The sequence below is a fragment of the Leucoraja erinacea genome, chromosome 10 (genome assembly GCF_028641065.1).
Source record: "Leucoraja erinacea ecotype New England chromosome 10, Leri_hhj_1, whole genome shotgun sequence".
NCBI classification, from domain to species: domain Eukaryota; kingdom Metazoa; phylum Chordata; class Chondrichthyes; order Rajiformes; family Rajidae; genus Leucoraja; species Leucoraja erinaceus.
Window position 1 is genome coordinate 26,938,814 of NC_073386.1, and position 19,074 is coordinate 26,957,887.

General features: G+C 45.3%; 1 protein-coding gene across 5 annotated transcripts in view; it reads right to left on the reverse strand.

Moving 5' to 3' along the window:
• elavl4 (ELAV like neuron-specific RNA binding protein 4) overlaps positions 1–19,074 on the reverse strand; it is a 100,830-nt gene that overhangs the window by 50,370 nt on the left and 31,386 nt on the right. For all 5 annotated transcript variants that reach the window (XM_055641805.1, XM_055641808.1, XM_055641806.1 and 2 more), the window contains exon 2: positions 18,311–18,551. In XM_055641805.1, coding sequence (XP_055497780.1) covers positions 18,311–18,551 — 241 coding nt within the window. The remainder of the gene's footprint in view (positions 1–18,310; positions 18,552–19,074) is intronic.

Here is a 19,074-nt window from a genome sequence, read left to right on the forward strand (position 1 = left end):
GTGGCATGGAATTCAATAAATTCACAACTCTCTGGGTGAAAACGTTTAACCCCAGTCTTAAATGACCTCCCCTTTATTCTAAGATTGTGGCCCCTGGTTCTGGACTCGCCCAACATTGGGAACATTTTTCCTGCATCTAGCTTGTCCAGTCCTTTTAAAATTTTATATGTTTCTATAAGAAATCCCCTCATCCTTCTAAACTCAAGTGAATACAAGAATAGTCTTTTCAATCTTTCCTCATATGACAGTCCCGCCATCCCAGGGGTCAATCTCATGAACCTACGCTGCACTGCTTCAATCACAAGGATGTCCTTCCTCAAATTAGGAGACCAAAACTGTACACAATACTCCAGATGTGGTCTCACCAGAGCCCTATACAACTGCAGAAGAACCTCTTTACTCCTATACTGAAATCCTCTTGTTATGAAGGCCAACATTCCATTAGCTTTCTTCACTGCCTGCTGTACCTGTAAGCCAACTTTCAGTGACCGGTGTACAAGGACACCCAGGTCTCGCTGCACCTCCCCCTTACCTAACCTAACCTAACCCAACCCCATGGAGATAATAATCTGCACCCTTGTATTTGCTGCAAAAATGGATAACCATTTTTTATCAGTTTATTTATTCATGTGTGTATATATTTATATCATGGTATATGGACACATTTATCTGTTTTGTAGTAAATGCCTACTATGTTCTGTGTGCTGAAGCAAAGCAATAATTTCATTGTCCTATACAGGGACACATGACAATAAACTCACTTGAACTTGAACTTAACCTCATATTTATCTATCTTATTATACTGCAACTGCCACGCATCTGCCCACTCACTCAACCTGTCCAGGTCATCCTGCAACCTCCTAACATCCTCTTCACAGCTCACACTGCCACCCAGCTTTGTGTCATCCGCAAACTTGTTAGTGTTGCTCCTAATTCCCTCTTACAAATCATTAATACAAGGTAAACAGTTGCGGCCCCAACACTGAGCCTTGCGGCACTCCACTCGCCACTGCCTGCCATTCTGAAAAGGACCCGTTCACTCCTACTCTTTGCTTCCGGTCTGCCAACCAATTTTCTATCCATGTCAACACCCTACCCCCAATACCATGTGCTCTAATTTTAATCACCAGTCTCCCGTGCGGGACAATAACAAAAGCTTTCTGAAAGTCTAGATACACTACATCCACTGGCACCCCTTCATCCATTTTACTTGTCACATCCTCAAAAAAATCCAGAAGATTAGTCAAGCTTAATTTCCCTTTCATAAATCCATGCTGACTTGGACTAATCCTTTTACTGCTATCCAAATGCCCCATTATTACCTCTTTAATAATTGACCAGCATCTTTCCCACCACCGAAATCAGGCTAACTGGTCTGTAATTCCCCGTTTTCTCTCTCGCTCCTTTCTTGAAAGGTGGGATAATATTAGCTATCTTCCAATCCAGAGGAACTGATCCAGAATATATTGAACATTGGAAAATGATCACCAATGCATCCACTATTTCTAGAGCCACCTCCCTGAGGACCCTGGGATGCAGACCATCAGGCCCAGGGGATTTATCATCCTTCAGTCCCATTAGCCTACCCAACACTATTTCTCGCCTAATGAAAATTTCTTTCAGTTCCTCTACCCCCCTTAGATCCTCTGTCCTCCAGTACATCTGTGAGATTGTTTGTGTCTTCCTTAGTGAAGACAGATCCGAAGTACCTATTCAACTCTTCTGCCATTTCCTTGTTGCCCATAAATAATTTCACCCGTGTCTGCCTTCATGGGACCCACATTTGACTTTGCTACTCTTTTTCCCTTAACATATCTAAAGAAGCTTTTACTGTCCTTCTTTATATTCCTGGCCAGCTTCCCCTCGTACTTCATCTTTTCAGCCCGTATTTCCCATTTTGTTTCCTTCTGGTGTCCTATGAAAGTTTCCCAATCCTCTGACTTCCGGCTACTCTTTGCTGTGTTATACATTCTTTTCTTTTAGTTTTATTCTATCCCTAACTTCTCTTGTCAGCCACGGTTGCCTCCTACTTCCCTTAGAATCTTTCTTCCTTTTTGGAATGAAATGATCCTGCGTCTTCCGGATTATGCCCAGAAATTCCTGCCATTGCTGTTCCACCGTCATTCCTGCTAGGATCCCTTTCCAGTCTACCTTGGCCAGCTCCCCTCTCATGCCTTCATAGTCCCCTTTGTTCAACTGGATCACTGACACTTCTGATTTAACGTTATCCTTCTCAACTTGCAGGTTAAAACTAATCATATTATGATCACTACCTCCAAGCGGTTCCTTTACCTCGAGTTCTCTTATCATATCTGGTTCATTGGACAACACTAAATCCAAAATTGCCTTTTCTTTGGTCGGCTCCATTACAAGCTGCTCTAAGAATTCATCTTGGAGGCATTCTACAAATGTCTTTCTTGGGGTCCTGAACCAACTTGATTTTTCCAGTCTACCTGCATATTAAAATATAGATTCACATATAGAGTGACTGTCCTTAATATGAATGAGCCCTAAGAAGATTTCAGAAAACACAATACTCAGGATTTTGTTGGAAGATCAGCAAATTTTCTGGAATATTGACTGTTATGCCAATTAATTCTCCAACACATATATAGCTGTTCACTTATGTTTACATTATAGAGTGGAATCATTCATTTTCCAGTGAATCTGGAAAATTTACAGAGAGTGCAGGGAACCCGGCCCCAGTAAGTTTCGTAGCAAACGTATCCAGGTGAACTGAAAGGGATTGTGGGAACCAGGGCCCCATCGATGTTATAGTGCATGAATTACAAAAAGTTAGCAATCAGATCAAACAAGTCGTAAAGAAGGGTAATGGCACATTTGCCTATATTGCAAAGGGGGTTGAGTTTGAGAATAGTGAGATTTCTCAGTAGTTTTATTTGTTAGACTTCACCTAGAATACTGTCTTCTCTGAGGATCGCCACCTCCTTGGAGTGGAGAAGCTTGCGTGTGCCCAAGATTCTGAGAGCTAAACCATCTGAGGCTATGGTCCTGGCATGGTCACCCATGGCATGCAGGTCGAGGGGAAGTTCTCAACAAAGTGCCACTCAAGAAGAAGACTTAAATGGTGAAAAAGGTGGATGATAGTGGCTGGCCAGCAAGTGATGCACCACAACACTGGAAGGACAGAAGAAGGCTGCATGGAGAGACTCCCAACCATCATGGAATCAATGGCATTGGACCTGGGTCTGTCAAGGACCGTGTGGTGATTGTCCATGCACCAATCTCCCCACGTTAAAAGAAGTCTCACAGATGTCTACCAGGAGGGGCATTCCTGTTTCACACCTATGATGACCAGCAAACTGTGAGGGTTACAGGATAATAATTCTCTTGCAGCTCCTAGGCATGATCTGGTTCACAGGCTGTCGGTGTTAGATTCAGTTGTTGCACTCTTGGACTAAGGCTGAAAGAGGGAAGCTGAGGGAGAAGAATGTGAGCTACAACTTCTTCTGGAAATGGAAACGTGCTGGTAAGCTCAGGATGTATGGTGTTGGGTATGCTATACACAGTAAATGCTTAAAATGCTTCCTGAATTCTCCATAGGCATCCATGAACATCTCATGAGCATCTGCCCGAGGCTCAATAACAACCAGATGGGCACTGTGGTGAGTGCTTATAGCTCCACACCGGACTCACCGATCCTGCGAATCATCTGGGAAGACAGGCGCACTAATCCCTGTGTACTTGAAGAGGCTAACATTGACTTTGTCACCACCACAATCAAATACCAACAGATGGATTGCCCATGTTATCAGGATGCCTGACTACCATCTCTCAAAACAAATCCTCTACTCCTAATTACTGGCAGGACAGCAGTTCCCTGGAGATCAGAGAAAGAGCTATGAGGATAACATCGGCATCAACCTCAAAATGTGCCACATCTGCCCCACCAACTGGGAGGACATCACAGAGGACAGAGCAATGTGGAGAATCACTGTTTATAGGTATGTTGCAAAACGTACCTGAAGCGTCGCTGAACATCTGTCCCAGCCCGTGTGCGCGATTTTGGCGCCGTTTAGAGGGGGGCGGGTTTAAAACGCGATTTCCCCTAGGCTGTTCAAATCGAGGTTTTTCAGCCTAGTTAATTATTAACGAAAAATCGTCGGAAGATTCCCTCGCTTGAGCTATTATTAGTTTTAAGGGCTTTATTTAATTGTTATAGTAGGCTAAAAATTAACCTCTAAACCCCCGACCGCCGACAACGGGCCAGATCTCATACAGGGGAAAACGGAAGGTAGGCTGTTTATTTTTACGTTAAAAAGAGCTTCTTAAGATCCCTTTATACAAAGTTTAATGTTGCGAGTAGCTCATTTTGGGCCCATTATATCCCGCAGTATTTTTCTGGGCATTTGAGGGCACAAATCTACCGCAATGTGAACGTTCTAAACCAGCGCGTTCACAGGATCCCACTAGAAACCTGATTTAAATGGACTTTAATTTACAGCAATTAAACACTAAATTCCTTCCATTTGGCCTATAAATTAATGTAAATGAGATTTTAAAATCATGTTTTATTGTGAATCGTTTGTGAATATTATTTGGACATTTAGGCTATTTAAAAATGTTAATCATTTATTAAGAAATGGATAGGTGTTTAGATCTAGTAATTGAAGTTTGGAATTAGCTACAATTAGGTAACTAACTAATTATATGCTTTAATTTCAGGTCATCCAAGTAAGATTATTTTATATTTGTTTTAGAATGCTTCTATCTATGATAACTGAAAATTTCATTCAGTTCTCTTAATTTTTAAGAAAGTTATGGGCTTTTGACTGTCCACGATCACAGCTTTTTTGTTATGTCCATAGAAAATCAATAGGGAACAAGATGCTAATTTCCGAGTATGAAAATGGCCATAACTTTTTAAATACTTGAGATATGAAAGTGAATTAGGTGTCAAATTAAACTTATTTTTATGCTTTATCTGATGGGATAAATTGCAGACTTGATTTTTAAAATCTCAACATTTTGTAACATTGCTACTGTTTACAAAGCAGCTGCACTCTGTGATGGAGCCGCCTAATGGCCTGCATAACACGTGCCAGCAACAAAATGACTCGCAACCAAGGCAGCCTAACCATAGTCCACCACCAATACCAATCATCCATTCCCCCACTGCAAACAAACATGTGACTTCAGAGATGCAGCACAGAAAAATGTCCTTTGGTCCACGCTGACCAGCGATCACCTCATACACTTACACTATCTTACAGGAATAATTTTACAACTTACCCAAAGGGCACTTAACCTACAAACCAGTGTTGGAGGAAGCCGGAGCACCCGGAGAAAACCTACGCGATCATAGGGAGAACGTACAAACTCCGTACAGGCAGCACCCGTAATCAGGATCGAACCCGGGACTCGGGCTATGTGAGGCAGTAACTCTACCACTACACCACTCTGCCGCCACTGCGGCTCCAGAATTGGTCACAGAAAGCAAACAACAGGAGGATGTTCATTGTCGATGATGATGATGAGAATGAGTTTTCTCCCTTTATCTTAAAAGAAATGGTAACATTGAGTCAATTCACCAGGCTAATTCCTGGGATGAAAGAGTTGTTCTATCAGGAGAGGCTAGACACTTTGGGTCCTTATTCAATGGCGTTTAGAAACATACAAGATCCTAAGGTTCGAAATGTTTTCACAAGCTAGAGAGTCATGAGCAAGAGGACGTGGTAACTTAAAACCGAGGTCATAGTCATTGAATGTGGAAAATGGCCCTTCGGCTCAACTTGCCACACTGAACAAAATGCCCCATCTACACTAGTCCCATCTGTCCGCACTTTGCCCATAACCCTCTAAACCAGGGGTAGGCAACCTTGTTTGCATAGGGGCCAGGACGCATGTCCGTGAGCGGATGGCGGGCTACATCTATCACGTGTACTCATGGATCCCGCCCTGGATGGCAGGCATCAAATCATGTGTTCACATAGATCCCGCCCCTTCAAGGACGCCACCCGTAGTACTGGGCCCTAGTTATGGGCTCTCACGAACATGGCGTACCTACGGACCATTGCTTTGGCTCTGTCCTGAAGGCAGTGGCTCAAATACTCACTCTCACTCATCCCCAGCCTATTGACAACCCCGATCCGGACAGTGAAGCCCAGACACAGAAGGTACGCGGCCATGCCGGCGGCTTTGCACAGGATGCGGTGCAGCCAGAGCTCGGCACTCCGCACTTGCGGCCACCAGCGCAGTACTACTTGCATCCTTGTGTCACCGTGCCTGGGCGCCGTGGTCTCTGGCCCGGGAGGTACCGGAGATGACGGAGGTCTGCAGGCTGGATAATCATGTGGGGAAAAAATACGCCTGCGGGCCGGATGATTTCGGGTTACGGGCCGCGTTTGGCCCAGGGACCGTAGGTTGACGACCCGTTCTAAACCTATCCTATCCATGTACCTGTCCAAATGTCTCATAAACGTTATGATATTACATGCCCCAACTACCACCTCTGGCAGCTTGTTCCATATATCTACTACCATTTGTGGGAAAAAGTTACCTCTAAGGTTCCTATTAAATCTTTCCCCGTTCACCTTAAAGAATAGACATTTCTTTAATATAGATATTTATTTTTCTCGCAACAGGTAGTGAATCTCAAGGTTGGAAGAGGACAGTCCATTGGATATATTTAAGAATGGAAATAGAGAAACATTTGAAAGACTGAGGAATTAGGGAATCATAAGTGATAGGAACAGAATTAGGCCATTCGGCCCCACATGTCTACTCTGCCATTCAATCAAGGCTGATCTACCTTTCCTTCTTAACCCCATTCTACTGCCTTTTTCCCCCATAACCTTTTGACACCTGTACTGATCATGAATTTATATCTGCCTTAAAAATATCCATTGATTGGGCTTCCACAGCCTACTGTGGCAATGAATTCCACAGATTCACCACCCTCCGAGTAAAGAAATTCTCCCACATCTCCTTCCTAAAGGAATGTCCTTTAATTCTGAAGCTATGACCTCTGGTCCTAGACTCTCCCACTAGCGGAAAGATCCTCTCCACATCTACTCTATTCAGAATCTGTGGAAGTGTTACAGAAGGGGAGTTGAGAGCAGCATAGATCTATTGACTCGTGATGCAGCCATGATCTATTGACTCATGATGCATGCTGGAGAGGCTGTACCAACTACAAAGTTCCTTTTATCTTGGTTAGCACTACTTGAGGGGGGGTCCCAGGATAAAGGGGGGGGGGGGGAGATAGAGGGGGAGGGGGAGACAGGGGGAAGGAGAGAGACAGAGGAGTCTTACTCATGCTTGCACCAGTTCTACAAAACCGTGATTATTCACCCATAGCAGCAAATCAAACTGGTAACATTTGCTGGCACTTTCTCTGTTGCAGATTAAGGGAAGGGAGAAAGTGCATCTCAGGAACTCACTATACTGCAGGAAAGAGTGTTTAGTATAATTGCAAATCCGGTCATTCGTGCCAAGGCCACAGATAAAGCCAAGATAATTGAAGATGGCCATATGCTTATGATGAATCCTACTGGCCACAATCCACTTCTCTCTGATTTCACAATCTCTCCTTCTGACTCACAAGAGATGTACAGTAAAAGCATAGATTTCCTACCTTCCTCAGCAAACATTCCCAACTACATTCCAAAACCAGTTTTACCATAAACAATGACCACCTAAAGTGCCGCCGGGCAACCTAAATGCCGAGTCATTTTGCCCGGCTTGGCACTGCAGATACTGGTTTCTACCGAAGATAGACACAAAAAACTGAAGTAACTCAGCGGGTCAGGCAGCATCTCTGGAGAAAAGGAACGTGACGTTTCGTGTCGACAGCAGCAACAGCTGTAGTGCGGGTCAAATATATTAAGTGCGGGGTGACGGAGAATCGGAGCCAATGACGGGCCCCGCACAGCAACGGCGGCTCCTCCTCCTCCTCCCGCACCTCCTGATAACGGACGTTGCTTGCCACTCTGCCAATGGCGCTTTCAAAACAAACCCTCGCGCACGCCAAGGCCGGGAGCAAGCGAGCGGGAGGCCTCGTTCCGCCGTTTGAAGTGTCTGCACCGTTCGGCCCAGCACCTTCCTGGTGGCTGGCGGAGGAGAGGTGGCGGTGGTGAGGAGATCCCAACCGCCTCCCCCTTTGGCGGTGGACAGGGACGGCCAAGGCAGCGGGGCAATGATGCCGGTGTTGTCTGCGGAGCGCTGACCTTCTTTCCTCTCCACCTCCTCGGTCTCTCTCTCTCTCCCTCCCTCCCTTTCTCCGTCTGTCCCTCTCTCTGTCTGTCCCTCTCCCTCCCCCTGTCTGTGTCTCTCCCTCTGTGCCCCTCTGTGTCTCTCCCCCCCCCTTTATTCTGAGACCCCTCCTCTCAATCCCACTGATCCCCATTCCCACCTCTATTCAGTCCTCACTGTGCTCCCCTCCCCATGTAACCCCTCCCAACTATTCATCCTGCACTGTTCTCCCTATCCACCTCACATTGATTCTCCTGCCACCCCCCATTCATCCTGCACTGCTACCCCCCCCCCCATCCTGCATTGCTACCCCCCACTGCCCCACCCATTCATCCTGCACTGCTCCCACCCATCCATCCTGTACTGATCCCCCCCCATTCATCCCGTACTGACCCCCCCTCCATTTATCCTGCACCGACCCCCCCATCCATCCTGTAGTGATCCACCCATTCATCCTGTAGTGATCCCCCCACTCCCTCCGCAGACCCTCCGATCCACACTGTACTGACACCCCCCATTCATCCTGTACTGATCTGCCGATTCAAGAATGGGGATCCGTCTGAAGGATCTCGACCATAAACATTGCCTATTTCCTTCGCTCCATAGATGCTGCCTCACCCGCTGAGTTTGTCCAGCATTTTTGTCCACCTAATTCATCCTGTGCTGATCCCCCCCCATTCATCCTGTACTGATCCCCCCCCATCCACCCTGCACTGATTCCCCCCCATCCATCCTGCACAGATCCCCCCCGATTAAACCCCAGCCATCCCCCGCGCTCTCCCCTCACAATTTTACCTTCTCCAACCAGCACGTACTAATTCCTCAGCCTCAATCCATCCATTCCGCACCGATTGCCTTCTCAAACACCCCCCCCAAAGTGTTTTAATTCCCAATGTTATTACAGGTGCACAACCTTTTATCCGAAAGCCTTGGGACCAGACACTTGTCGGATTTCGGACATTTTCGGATTTCCGAATGGAAGATTTTTAGCGTAATTAGGTAGGTAGCGCGGGCGGCTTGAAAAGTCTGGAGTCAGTTAGTTTGGAGGGATTTTATGTGGTGGTGGTGGGGTGTGACGGGGAAAACTTTAATTCTTAGTCCCCTACCTGGTCGGTGACTCCCAACATCGCGGAGCTGGGGGCTCCGTCCGGCCGCGGGCGGCGCCGGTTGGAGCTCCGACCCCGGCAACTCTACCCCTGGCTGCGAGGCGCTCCAAATCCAGCGTCGCCAGCGGCCGGACGCCCACAGCCCCCAGCTCCGCGAATGTTGGGAGTTAGCGGCCACAACGCCCCGGAGCTTACCGCACGGCGTCCCGGTAAGGCATTGCCCGCTTCCCGCTGGTATCCCAGCACTGCGACGCCGCCAACTCCTAACATTCGCGGAGCTGGGGCTGCGGGCGTCCGGCCGCGGGCGGCGGTGGATTTGGAGCGCCTCGCAGCCAGGGGTAGAGTTGCCGGGGTCGGAGCTACAACCGGCACCACCCGCGGCCGGACGCCCGCAGCCCCAGCTGGGAGTTGGCGGCCACAGCGCTGCGGAGCTTACTGCACGGCAACCCGGTAAGGCATTGACCGCTCCCCGCCTCTCCGACCAGGTAGGGGACTAAGAATTAAAGTTTACCCCTTCACCCCCCCCCCCCCCTTCACATAAAAGCCCTCCAAACTAACTGACTAACATTTAAGCAATGATTTACAGATGTTTAAGTGTCCCCCCGGTCTCCGGGGAGGAGGCAGCCGCTACAGTAGTACAGACCTGGGTTGACCGTGGGTCGTTTCGGGTCAAGTTTGGCGCCAAACGCGAGCTTTGGTGTGCAGACGACATCCTGGGAAAAAATGGCCGGTTTTCGGAGTTTTTCGGTTTCCGGAACACCGGATAAAAGGTTGTGCACCTGTATTTGTTTTTAATCCATAAGGATGGACTAATAAATTTGTGAACACATGAAACATTAAAACCGCAGTGTTCGATTGTCACTGCTACAGTTGACACGTTATTACAAATTCATTTTACTGGCAAATCGATGCTCTTAATATGGAGTATTAGTACAGTAGTTATTTAATGACAACATTCACAACTATACGTTGGATTTATCAAGATTTTACTTTTACAGTCGGTCATATACATTACAAATTTGGTCAGGAGCTATTTCAGTTAAAATTTGATTGCAGCTATTCACAATATAACTATATAACAATTACAGCACGGAAACAGGCCATCTCGGCCCTTCTAGTCCGTGCCGAACACTTACTCTCACCTAGTCCCATCTACCTGCACTCAGACCATAACCCTCCATTCCTTTCCCGTCCATATACCTATCCAATTTATTTTTAAATGATAAAATCAAACCTGCCTCCACCTCTTCCACTGGAAGCTCATTCCACACAGCCACCACTCTGAGTAAAGAAGTTCCCCCTCATGTTACCCCTAAACTTTGTCCCTTAATTCTCAAATCATGTCCTCTTGTTTGAATCTTCCCTACTCTCAATGGAAAAAGCTTATCCACGTCAACTCTGTCTATCCCTCTCATAATTTTAAAGACCTCTATCAAGTCCCCCCTTAACCTTCTGCGCTCCAAAGAATAAAGACCTATCTTGTTCAACCTTTCTCTGTAACTTAGATGCTGAAACCCAGGCAACATTCTAGTAAATCTCCTCTGTACTCTCTCTATTTTGTTGACATCTTTCCTATAATTTGTCGACCAGAATTGTACACCATTTTCCAGAATTGACCTCACCAATGCCTTGTACAATTTTAACATTACATCCCAACTTCTATGCTCAATGCTCTGATTTATAAAGGCCAGCACACCAAAAGCTTTCTTTACCACCCTATCTACAAGCGATTCCACCTTCAGGGAACTATGCAGTTATTCCTGGATCCCTCTGTTCAACTGCATTCCTCAATTCGCTACCATTTACCATGTACGTCCTATTTTGATTTGTCCTGCCAAGATGTAGCACCTCACACTTATCAGCATTAAACTCCATCTGCCATCTTTCAGCCCACTCTTCCAAATGGCCTAAATCTCTCCGTAGACTTTGAAAATCTACTTCATTATCCACAACCCCACCTATCTTAGTATCATCTGCATACTTACTAATCCAATTTACCACACCATCATCCAGATCATTGATGTATATGACAAACAACAGTGGACCCAACACAGATCCCTGAGGCACCCCACTAGTCACCGGCCTCCAACCTGACAAACAGTTATTCACTATTACTCTCTGGTATCTCCCAATCAGCCACTGTTGAATCCATCTTGCTACTCCACTATTAATACCCAACAATTGAACCTTCTTAACCAACCTTCCATGTGGAACCTTGTCAAAGGCCTTACTGAAGTCCATATAGACAACTTCCACCGCTTTACCCTCATCAATTTCCCTAGTAACCTCTTCAAAAAATTCAAGAAGATTAGTCAAACATGACCTTCCAGGCACAAATCCATGTTGACTGTTCCTAATCAGACCCTGTTTATCCAGATGATTATATATATTATCTCTAAGTATCCTTTCCATTGATTTGCCCACCACTGACGTCAAACTAACAGGTCTATAATTGCTAGGTTTACTCTTAAAACCCTTTCTAAACAATGGAACAACATGCGCAGTACGCCAATCCTCCGGCACCATTCCCCTGTCTAATGACATTTGAAATATTTCTGTCATAGCCCCTGCTATTTCTACACTAACTTTCCTCAATGTCCTAGGGAATATCCTGTCAGAACCCGGAGACTTATCCACTTTTATATTTTTCAAAAGTGTCAGTACTTCCTCTTCTTTGAATCTCATAGTTTCCATAGTTACCCTACTTGTTACCCTTACCTCACATAATTCAATATCCTTCTCCTTGGTGAATACCGAAGAAAATAAATTGTTCAATATCTCCCCCATCTCTTTTGGCTCTGCAGATAGCTGTCCATTCCGACTCTCTAATGGACCAATTTTATCCCTCGTTATCCTTTTGCTATTAATATAGCTGTAGAAACCCTTTGGATTTACTTTCACCGTACTTGCCAAAGCAACCTCATATCTTCTTTTAGCTTTTCTAATTACTTTCTTAAGATTCTTTTTACATTCTTTATACTCAAGCACCTCATTTACTCCATGCTGCCTATAATTATTGTAGATCTCTCTCTTTTTCCGAACCAAGTGTCCAATTTCCCTTGAAAACCATGGCTCTTCCAATTATTACTCTTTCCTTTCAACCGAACAGGGACATAAACATTCTGTACTCTTAAAATTTCACCTTTAAATGTCCTCCATTTCTCTACTACATTCCTCCCATAAAACAAAATGTCCCAATTCACTCATTTTAAATCCTTTCGCATCTCCTCAAAGTTAGCCTTTCTCCAATAAAAAATCTCAACCCTTGGTCCAGTTCTGACCTTCTCCATAATTATATTGAAACTAATGGTATTGTGATCACTGGACCCGAAGTACTCCCCAACACATACCTCCGCCACCTGACCCATCTCATTTCCTAACAGGAGGTCCAGCACTGCCCCTTCTCTAGTAGGTACCTCTATGTATTGCTGCAAAAAACTATCCTGCACACATTTTACAAATTCCAAACCATCCAGCCCTTTTACAGAATGTGTTCCCCAGTCTATGTGTGGAAAATTGAAATCTCCCACAATCACTACCTTGTGTTTACTACTAATATCTGCTATCTCCTTACATATTTGCTCTTCCAATTCTTGCTCCCCATTAGGCGGTCTATAATACACCCCTATAAGTGTTGCTACACCTTTCCCATTTCTCAGTTCCTCCCAAATAGCCTCCCTAGACGAGGCCTCTAATCTATCTTGCCAAAGCACTGCTATAATATCTTTCCTGACAAGCAATGCAACACCTCCACCTCTTGCCCCTCCAATTCTATCACACCTGAAGCAACAAAATCCTGGAATATACATCAATGATTTGGATGACGTTTAATGTGGATAAATGTGAGGTTATCCATTTTGGTATAAAAAACAGGAAGGCAAATTACTATCTAAATGGCGTCAAGTTGGGAAAAGAGGAAGTACAACGGGATCTGGGCATCCTTGTTCATCAGTTTATGAAAGTAAGCATGCAGGTACAGCAGGCAGTGAAGAAAGCGAATGGCATGTTTTCCTTTATAACAAGAGGAGTATAGGAGCAAAGAGGTCCCTCTGTAGTTGTACAGAGCCCTAGTGAGACCACACCTGGAGTATTGTGTGCAGTTTTGGTCCCCTAATTTGAGGAAGGACATTCTTGCTATTGAGGGAGAGCAGCGTACGTTTACAAGGTTAATTCCCGGGATGGCGGGACTGTCATATGCTCTCTTCCATGGTCCAGGATTTATTGACACAGGTTGATCATACGCTGAATAATCCAACCACAATTTTGTTTGAAAGTGGAAAGAAATAATAGAAATTGCATTAATTGCAATGTGTAAAAAGACTTGAGATACTGTATTATAATTTTGCTGCATGTCATTGTGGTATATAATCATGTCTTGATTGGTGAATATGTTTAGTTTGTGACTTTATTTGAAGCAGAAATATGTGAATGCTTCATTGAGCATAATTCCGACTGGTAACTACGCACTTCGTCCGAGCACATTATTGCAGGCGTCATGCAAGCCGTCTTAAATGACCACCTAAACTGTCATTTGGCAACCTAAAAAACCGTCTGGCAACAGGGGAAAAAAGTTAAGGTAAGAGCCCTGCTCTCTTCAGGCAAGATCTCCCACATGGCCAAGCAAGAAGGCATCCTGTTAGCTTTCTACCACATCCAAGATTCAAGAGTTTATTGTCATATTATGATCTACTTAGATGCTAACATACAACTTAGAAACATAGAAAATAGGCGCAACAGTTGGCCATTTAGCCCTTCGAGCCGGCACTGCCATTCAATATGATCATGACTGATCATCTAAAATCAGTACCCTGTTCCTGCTTTTTCCCCATGTCCCTTGAGTCCCTTAGTCCTAAGAGTTAAATCTAACTCTCTCTTGAAAACATCCAGTGAATTGGCCTTCACCTCCTTCTGTGGCAGAGATTTGCACAGAAACTCTCTGGGTGAAAAAGGGTAATCTCAGTCCTAAATGGCCTACCCCTTATTCTTAAACTGTGACCCCTGGTTCTGGACTCCCCCAACATCGGAAACATTTTTTCTGCATCTACCCTGTCAAATTCTCTAAGAATTTTATATGTTTCTATAAGATCTCCTCTCATCCTTCTAAATTCCAGCGAATACAAGCCCAGTCGACCCATTCGTTCATCATATGTCAGTCCCGCTATCCTGACCTGGTGAACCTATGCTGCACTCCCTCAATAGCAATAATGTCCTTCCTCAAATTAGGAGATTAAAAATTGCACACAATACACCAGGTGCGGTCTCACCAGGGCCCTGTACAACTGCAGTAGGACCTCCTTGCACCTAAACTTAAATCCTCTCGCAATGAAGGCCAACATGCCATTAGCTTTCTTCACTGCCTGCTGTGGTGAAAACTGCCCAACGCATCACCGGTTCCTCACTCCCCTCCATTGAGTCTGTCAAAGCAAGCGATGTTTGCGTAGGACACGCAGCATCGTCAAGGACTGCTCTCACCCCAGCCACAGACTGTTTACCCTCCTCCCACCCGGGAGGCGCTACAGGTCGCTCCGTGCCGGACCAGCAGGTTCAGGAACAGCTTCTTCCCTGCGGCTGTTATACTACTTAAATCTGCACCTTGGTGATTGCCAGTCACCTTCCCCCAGCACTACTACGACTGTATGTACGTATATATATTTATTGCTCATTATTCTATGTTCGCTCTTCTGGGTGAGATGCTAACTGCATTTCGTTGTCTCTGTACTGTACACTGCACAATGACAATAAAGATTGAATCTGAATCTACCTGCATGCTTACTTTCAGTGACTGATGTACAAGCACACCCAGGTTTTGTTGCACCTTCCCTTCTCCTAATCTGACACCATTCAGATAATAATCTGCCTTCCTGCTCTTGCCACCAGTGGATAACCTCACATTTATCCACATTATTCAGCATCTGCCACGCTTTTGCTCACTCACCCAACCTATCCAAGTCACCCTGCAGCATCATAGCATCCACCTTGCAACTCACATTGCCACCAAGCCTTGTGTCATCCGCAACTTTAGAGATGTTTCATTAAATTCCCTCGACTAAATCGTCAATATATATTGTAAACAACTGGGGTCCTTGCGGCACCCCGCTAGTCACTGCCTGCCATTCTGAAAAGGACCCTTTAATTCCTACTCTTTGCTTCCTGTCTGCCAACCAGTTCTCTATCCAAGTCAATACCCTACCCCCAATACCATGTGCTCTAATTTTGCACACTAATTCGTTTGGCGGCGCGATACTGTTGCAGTCTGTCTTTAAAAAAAATGTTTTGTCTAGTTAAATGTAGTTGTGTTTTTTTATACTGTTTTTAACTGCGTTTATGTGGAGGCCGTTGGGGGGGGAAATCTCTTCCCTGCACGGGAGACCTGACCTTTTTCCTGTCGGGTTTCCGTTGTCGTTGGGGCTTAGCACCGTGGAGCGGCCTCCAGCCGGAACGACCTGGGGGCTCCAGTCGCGGAGCCTGCGGAGCTGCAGACCTACCATCGTGGGGCTGGCCGGCCTCGGAGCGGTGATGGCTCGCTGCTGCGACCCGACTCCGGAGCTCGGAGGCTCCAGCAACGCAACTTCTGTGGACTGGGACACCGGGAGCTCGCAGGTCCGGGTGGAGACCGCTTTCCGGAGCTCCCGCAACGCAACTTCTCCAGTCCGTGTCGCGGGGTTGGAACGACTCGGAGCAGGGCCGTACATCGCCCGGCGCGGCTTTAATGGCCGCGGGACATTCCAGCACCCGCCGGGAGCTCCAACTGTGACATTTAGACCTGGAGCGGGGCCATACATCGCCCGGGGCAGTCTAAAATGTCCGTGGGACTTAACATCGCCCGCCTGGGGCTTCAACATCGGGAGAAAAATGGAGAGCAGGGGAGAGAAAAGACTTTGCCTTCCATCACAGTGAGGAGGAGGTTCACTGTGATGGATGTTTGTGTAAATTAAATTGGTTGTGTGTCTAGTAGGAATCGTTTTTGTTTGTATGGCTGTAAAAACAGAGTTTCGTTTGAGCCTCACTGAGGTTCAAATGACAATAAATATTGTATTGTATTGTAATCTCTTGTGTGGGACTTTGTCAAAGGGTTTTTGAAAGTCCAGATACACCACATCCACTGGCTCTTCCTTATCCATTCTACTTGTTACATCCTCAAAAAATTCCAAAAGATCAGTCAAGCATGATTTCCCCATTATAAATCCATGGGACTTTGTCAAAGGGTTTTTGAAAGTCCAGATACACCACATCCACTGGCTCTTCCTTAACCATTCTACTTGTTACATCCTCAAAAAATTCCAAAAGATTAGTCAAGCATGATTTCCCCATTATAAATCCATGCTGACTTAGACCGATCCCGTCACTGCTTTCCAAATGCGCTGCTATAACATCTTTAATAATCGACTCCAGCATCTTCCCTACTCCCGATGTAAAGGGCCTGTCCCACTTGGGCGACCTAAGCTGCAAGTTTAGAAGAGTTTGCCCTTGACTAAAACTCGCAGCATGTTCGACACGAGGGCCTAGGAGGTCGTATGAGGTGGCTGGAACTCTCCTTCATGCTCGAGGGAGGTTCCGTCTACTCTCGGCCTCAGCTAGGTTGCGGAAATTTTTTCAGGATGTTGAAAAATTTTCCGCGAGTAAAATTTGGTTGGCAAGGGTCTTTTTCCACTCGTAGTGCAGTGGAGTGGGATCTCTATTTACTTACAGGCAGTTGAGGGCAGCCTTAGGCATTTTGATTGGCTCATTGGAGCTTCAGGACCAAGGAAGACCTACCGTTAGGTAAAATGGCCACTAAACTTTATTATACTTCTTAAAAGTGTCTCCACTCCTTCTCCCCCACCTTCTGACTCCCTTCTCTCCTTCTCCCCCCTCTCCCCAACGCGCTCTCTAAAGGACTTACGGTACTCTGTGGCAGCCTTTTGCCTTCATCTTCATCGCGCAGACAGCGCTCCTCCGCTTTCCCTGGCCCCCACCTTCGTGGTGTGTGTGTGTGTGTGCGGTCGGTAGATGCAGCTCGCGGTTCAGTCGATCCAGCTCGCGGTTTCAACTCGGCAGGTCGATCCAGCTCAAGGCTTTCCAGGAGAGTGCCCTTGAGCTTGAAGGTCGAAGGCACTCTTCTGGACACGCAGATTAGGTCGCCCAAGTGGGACAGGCCCTTAAGGCTAACTGGTCTCTCTCCTTCCTTTCTTTAAAAGTGGAGTTACATTAGCTACCCTCCAGTCCACAGGAATTGACCCAGAGTCGAGAGAACGTTGGAAAATGGTCATCAATGCATCCACGATTTCTAAGGCCGCCTCCTTAAGTACTCTGGGATGCAGACCATCAGGCCCTGGGGATTTATCCGCCTTCAGTCCTAACAGTTTACCCAACACCATTTTCTGACTAATGTGGATTCCCTTCAGTTCTTCCCTCCCACTAGATCCTCGGTACCCATGTCTTTCCAGGAGATTGTTTGTGTCTTCCTAAATGAAGACAGAACCAAAGTACTCGTTTAACTGTTCTGCCATTTCCTTGTTTCCCATTATAAATTCACCTTTCTCTGACTGTAAGGGACCTACATTCATCTTCACTAATCATTTCCTTTTTACATACCTAAAGAAACTTTTACAGTCAGTTTTTATATTTCCCACAAGCTTACTTTCATGCACCACCCCCCTCTTAATTAACCCCATTGTCCTCCTCTGTTGAGTTCTAAATTTCTACCAGTCCTCTGGTTTGCCGCTTCTTCTGGCCAATTTATATGCCTCTTCCTTGGATCTAACACTATCCTTGACTTCTCTCGTCGGTCACGGTTGAGTCGCCTTCCCAGTTTTAATTTTTCGCCAGACAGGGATGAACAATTTTCAAGTAGCAACTAAGTAAATACGTGCTGCTGAAAAACCTGGACATTTCTATTTGGAATTACAGTACACAGAAAGTCATTTAATTCTCTAAAGTATTCAAATTAAACAAACAAAAAAAACATTCCTTGGACCTCACACAATTGCCTGAGTCAGGTCCAAACTAACCTGTTATTTTATCTCGAACAAGTTTGCATGATTCAATTTCACCAATGCTCCCAAACAAACTTCTGAATTCTTCTTGTGTCATATTTTGTGGAAGATAGTTGACTATGAGGTTGGTTTTGCTGTCATCTGTTGGAGCCCCTGTCTGCATCGGTGATGAGCAGTTCCTACTGTTGCTTGATGGACCGTTGGGAGTGTTGGATGTAGGGCCATTTGACACCTGAGGTTCCATGGTGCTGATTATCTAAAAAATAATACAAAGTACATATCTGTTAGTAAAGAATTCAAAATTTGATTGAACTATTTTAAATATCACAATGAATAGTGAATATAAAAAGATCACTGCCACATTCTAGCATTGTATTCAATTACAAATTTTTTATTCAGTCATTAGGTTCAGAAAAAATCCTTTGGATCCTTAATGCAGGACAAATGCACAGTGCCTTTAGAAATGTACTGGCTTATTAGAGAAATATGCATTTGTTAAATTAGATACATTTGATATAAGGTTTTAAGAGGCAATGAATTAACACACGCAGCATATGAAGAAAATTTGTTTGCAATTAGTAAAATAAGTTAGGATGAGTGTTTCGTGGAATAGAGGAATTACAAAATTGGTTCAAGATCAATATTGAATCCATATTTACCCTTTGTATATAGGGATAGTTTGAACTTGTATGTAGGGATTAGGTTTCTAAATTTCTAATACCGCTAAAATAAGATTAAGGTGTCGAGACAACTTTTTTCCTCAATGTCAGCAAGACTAA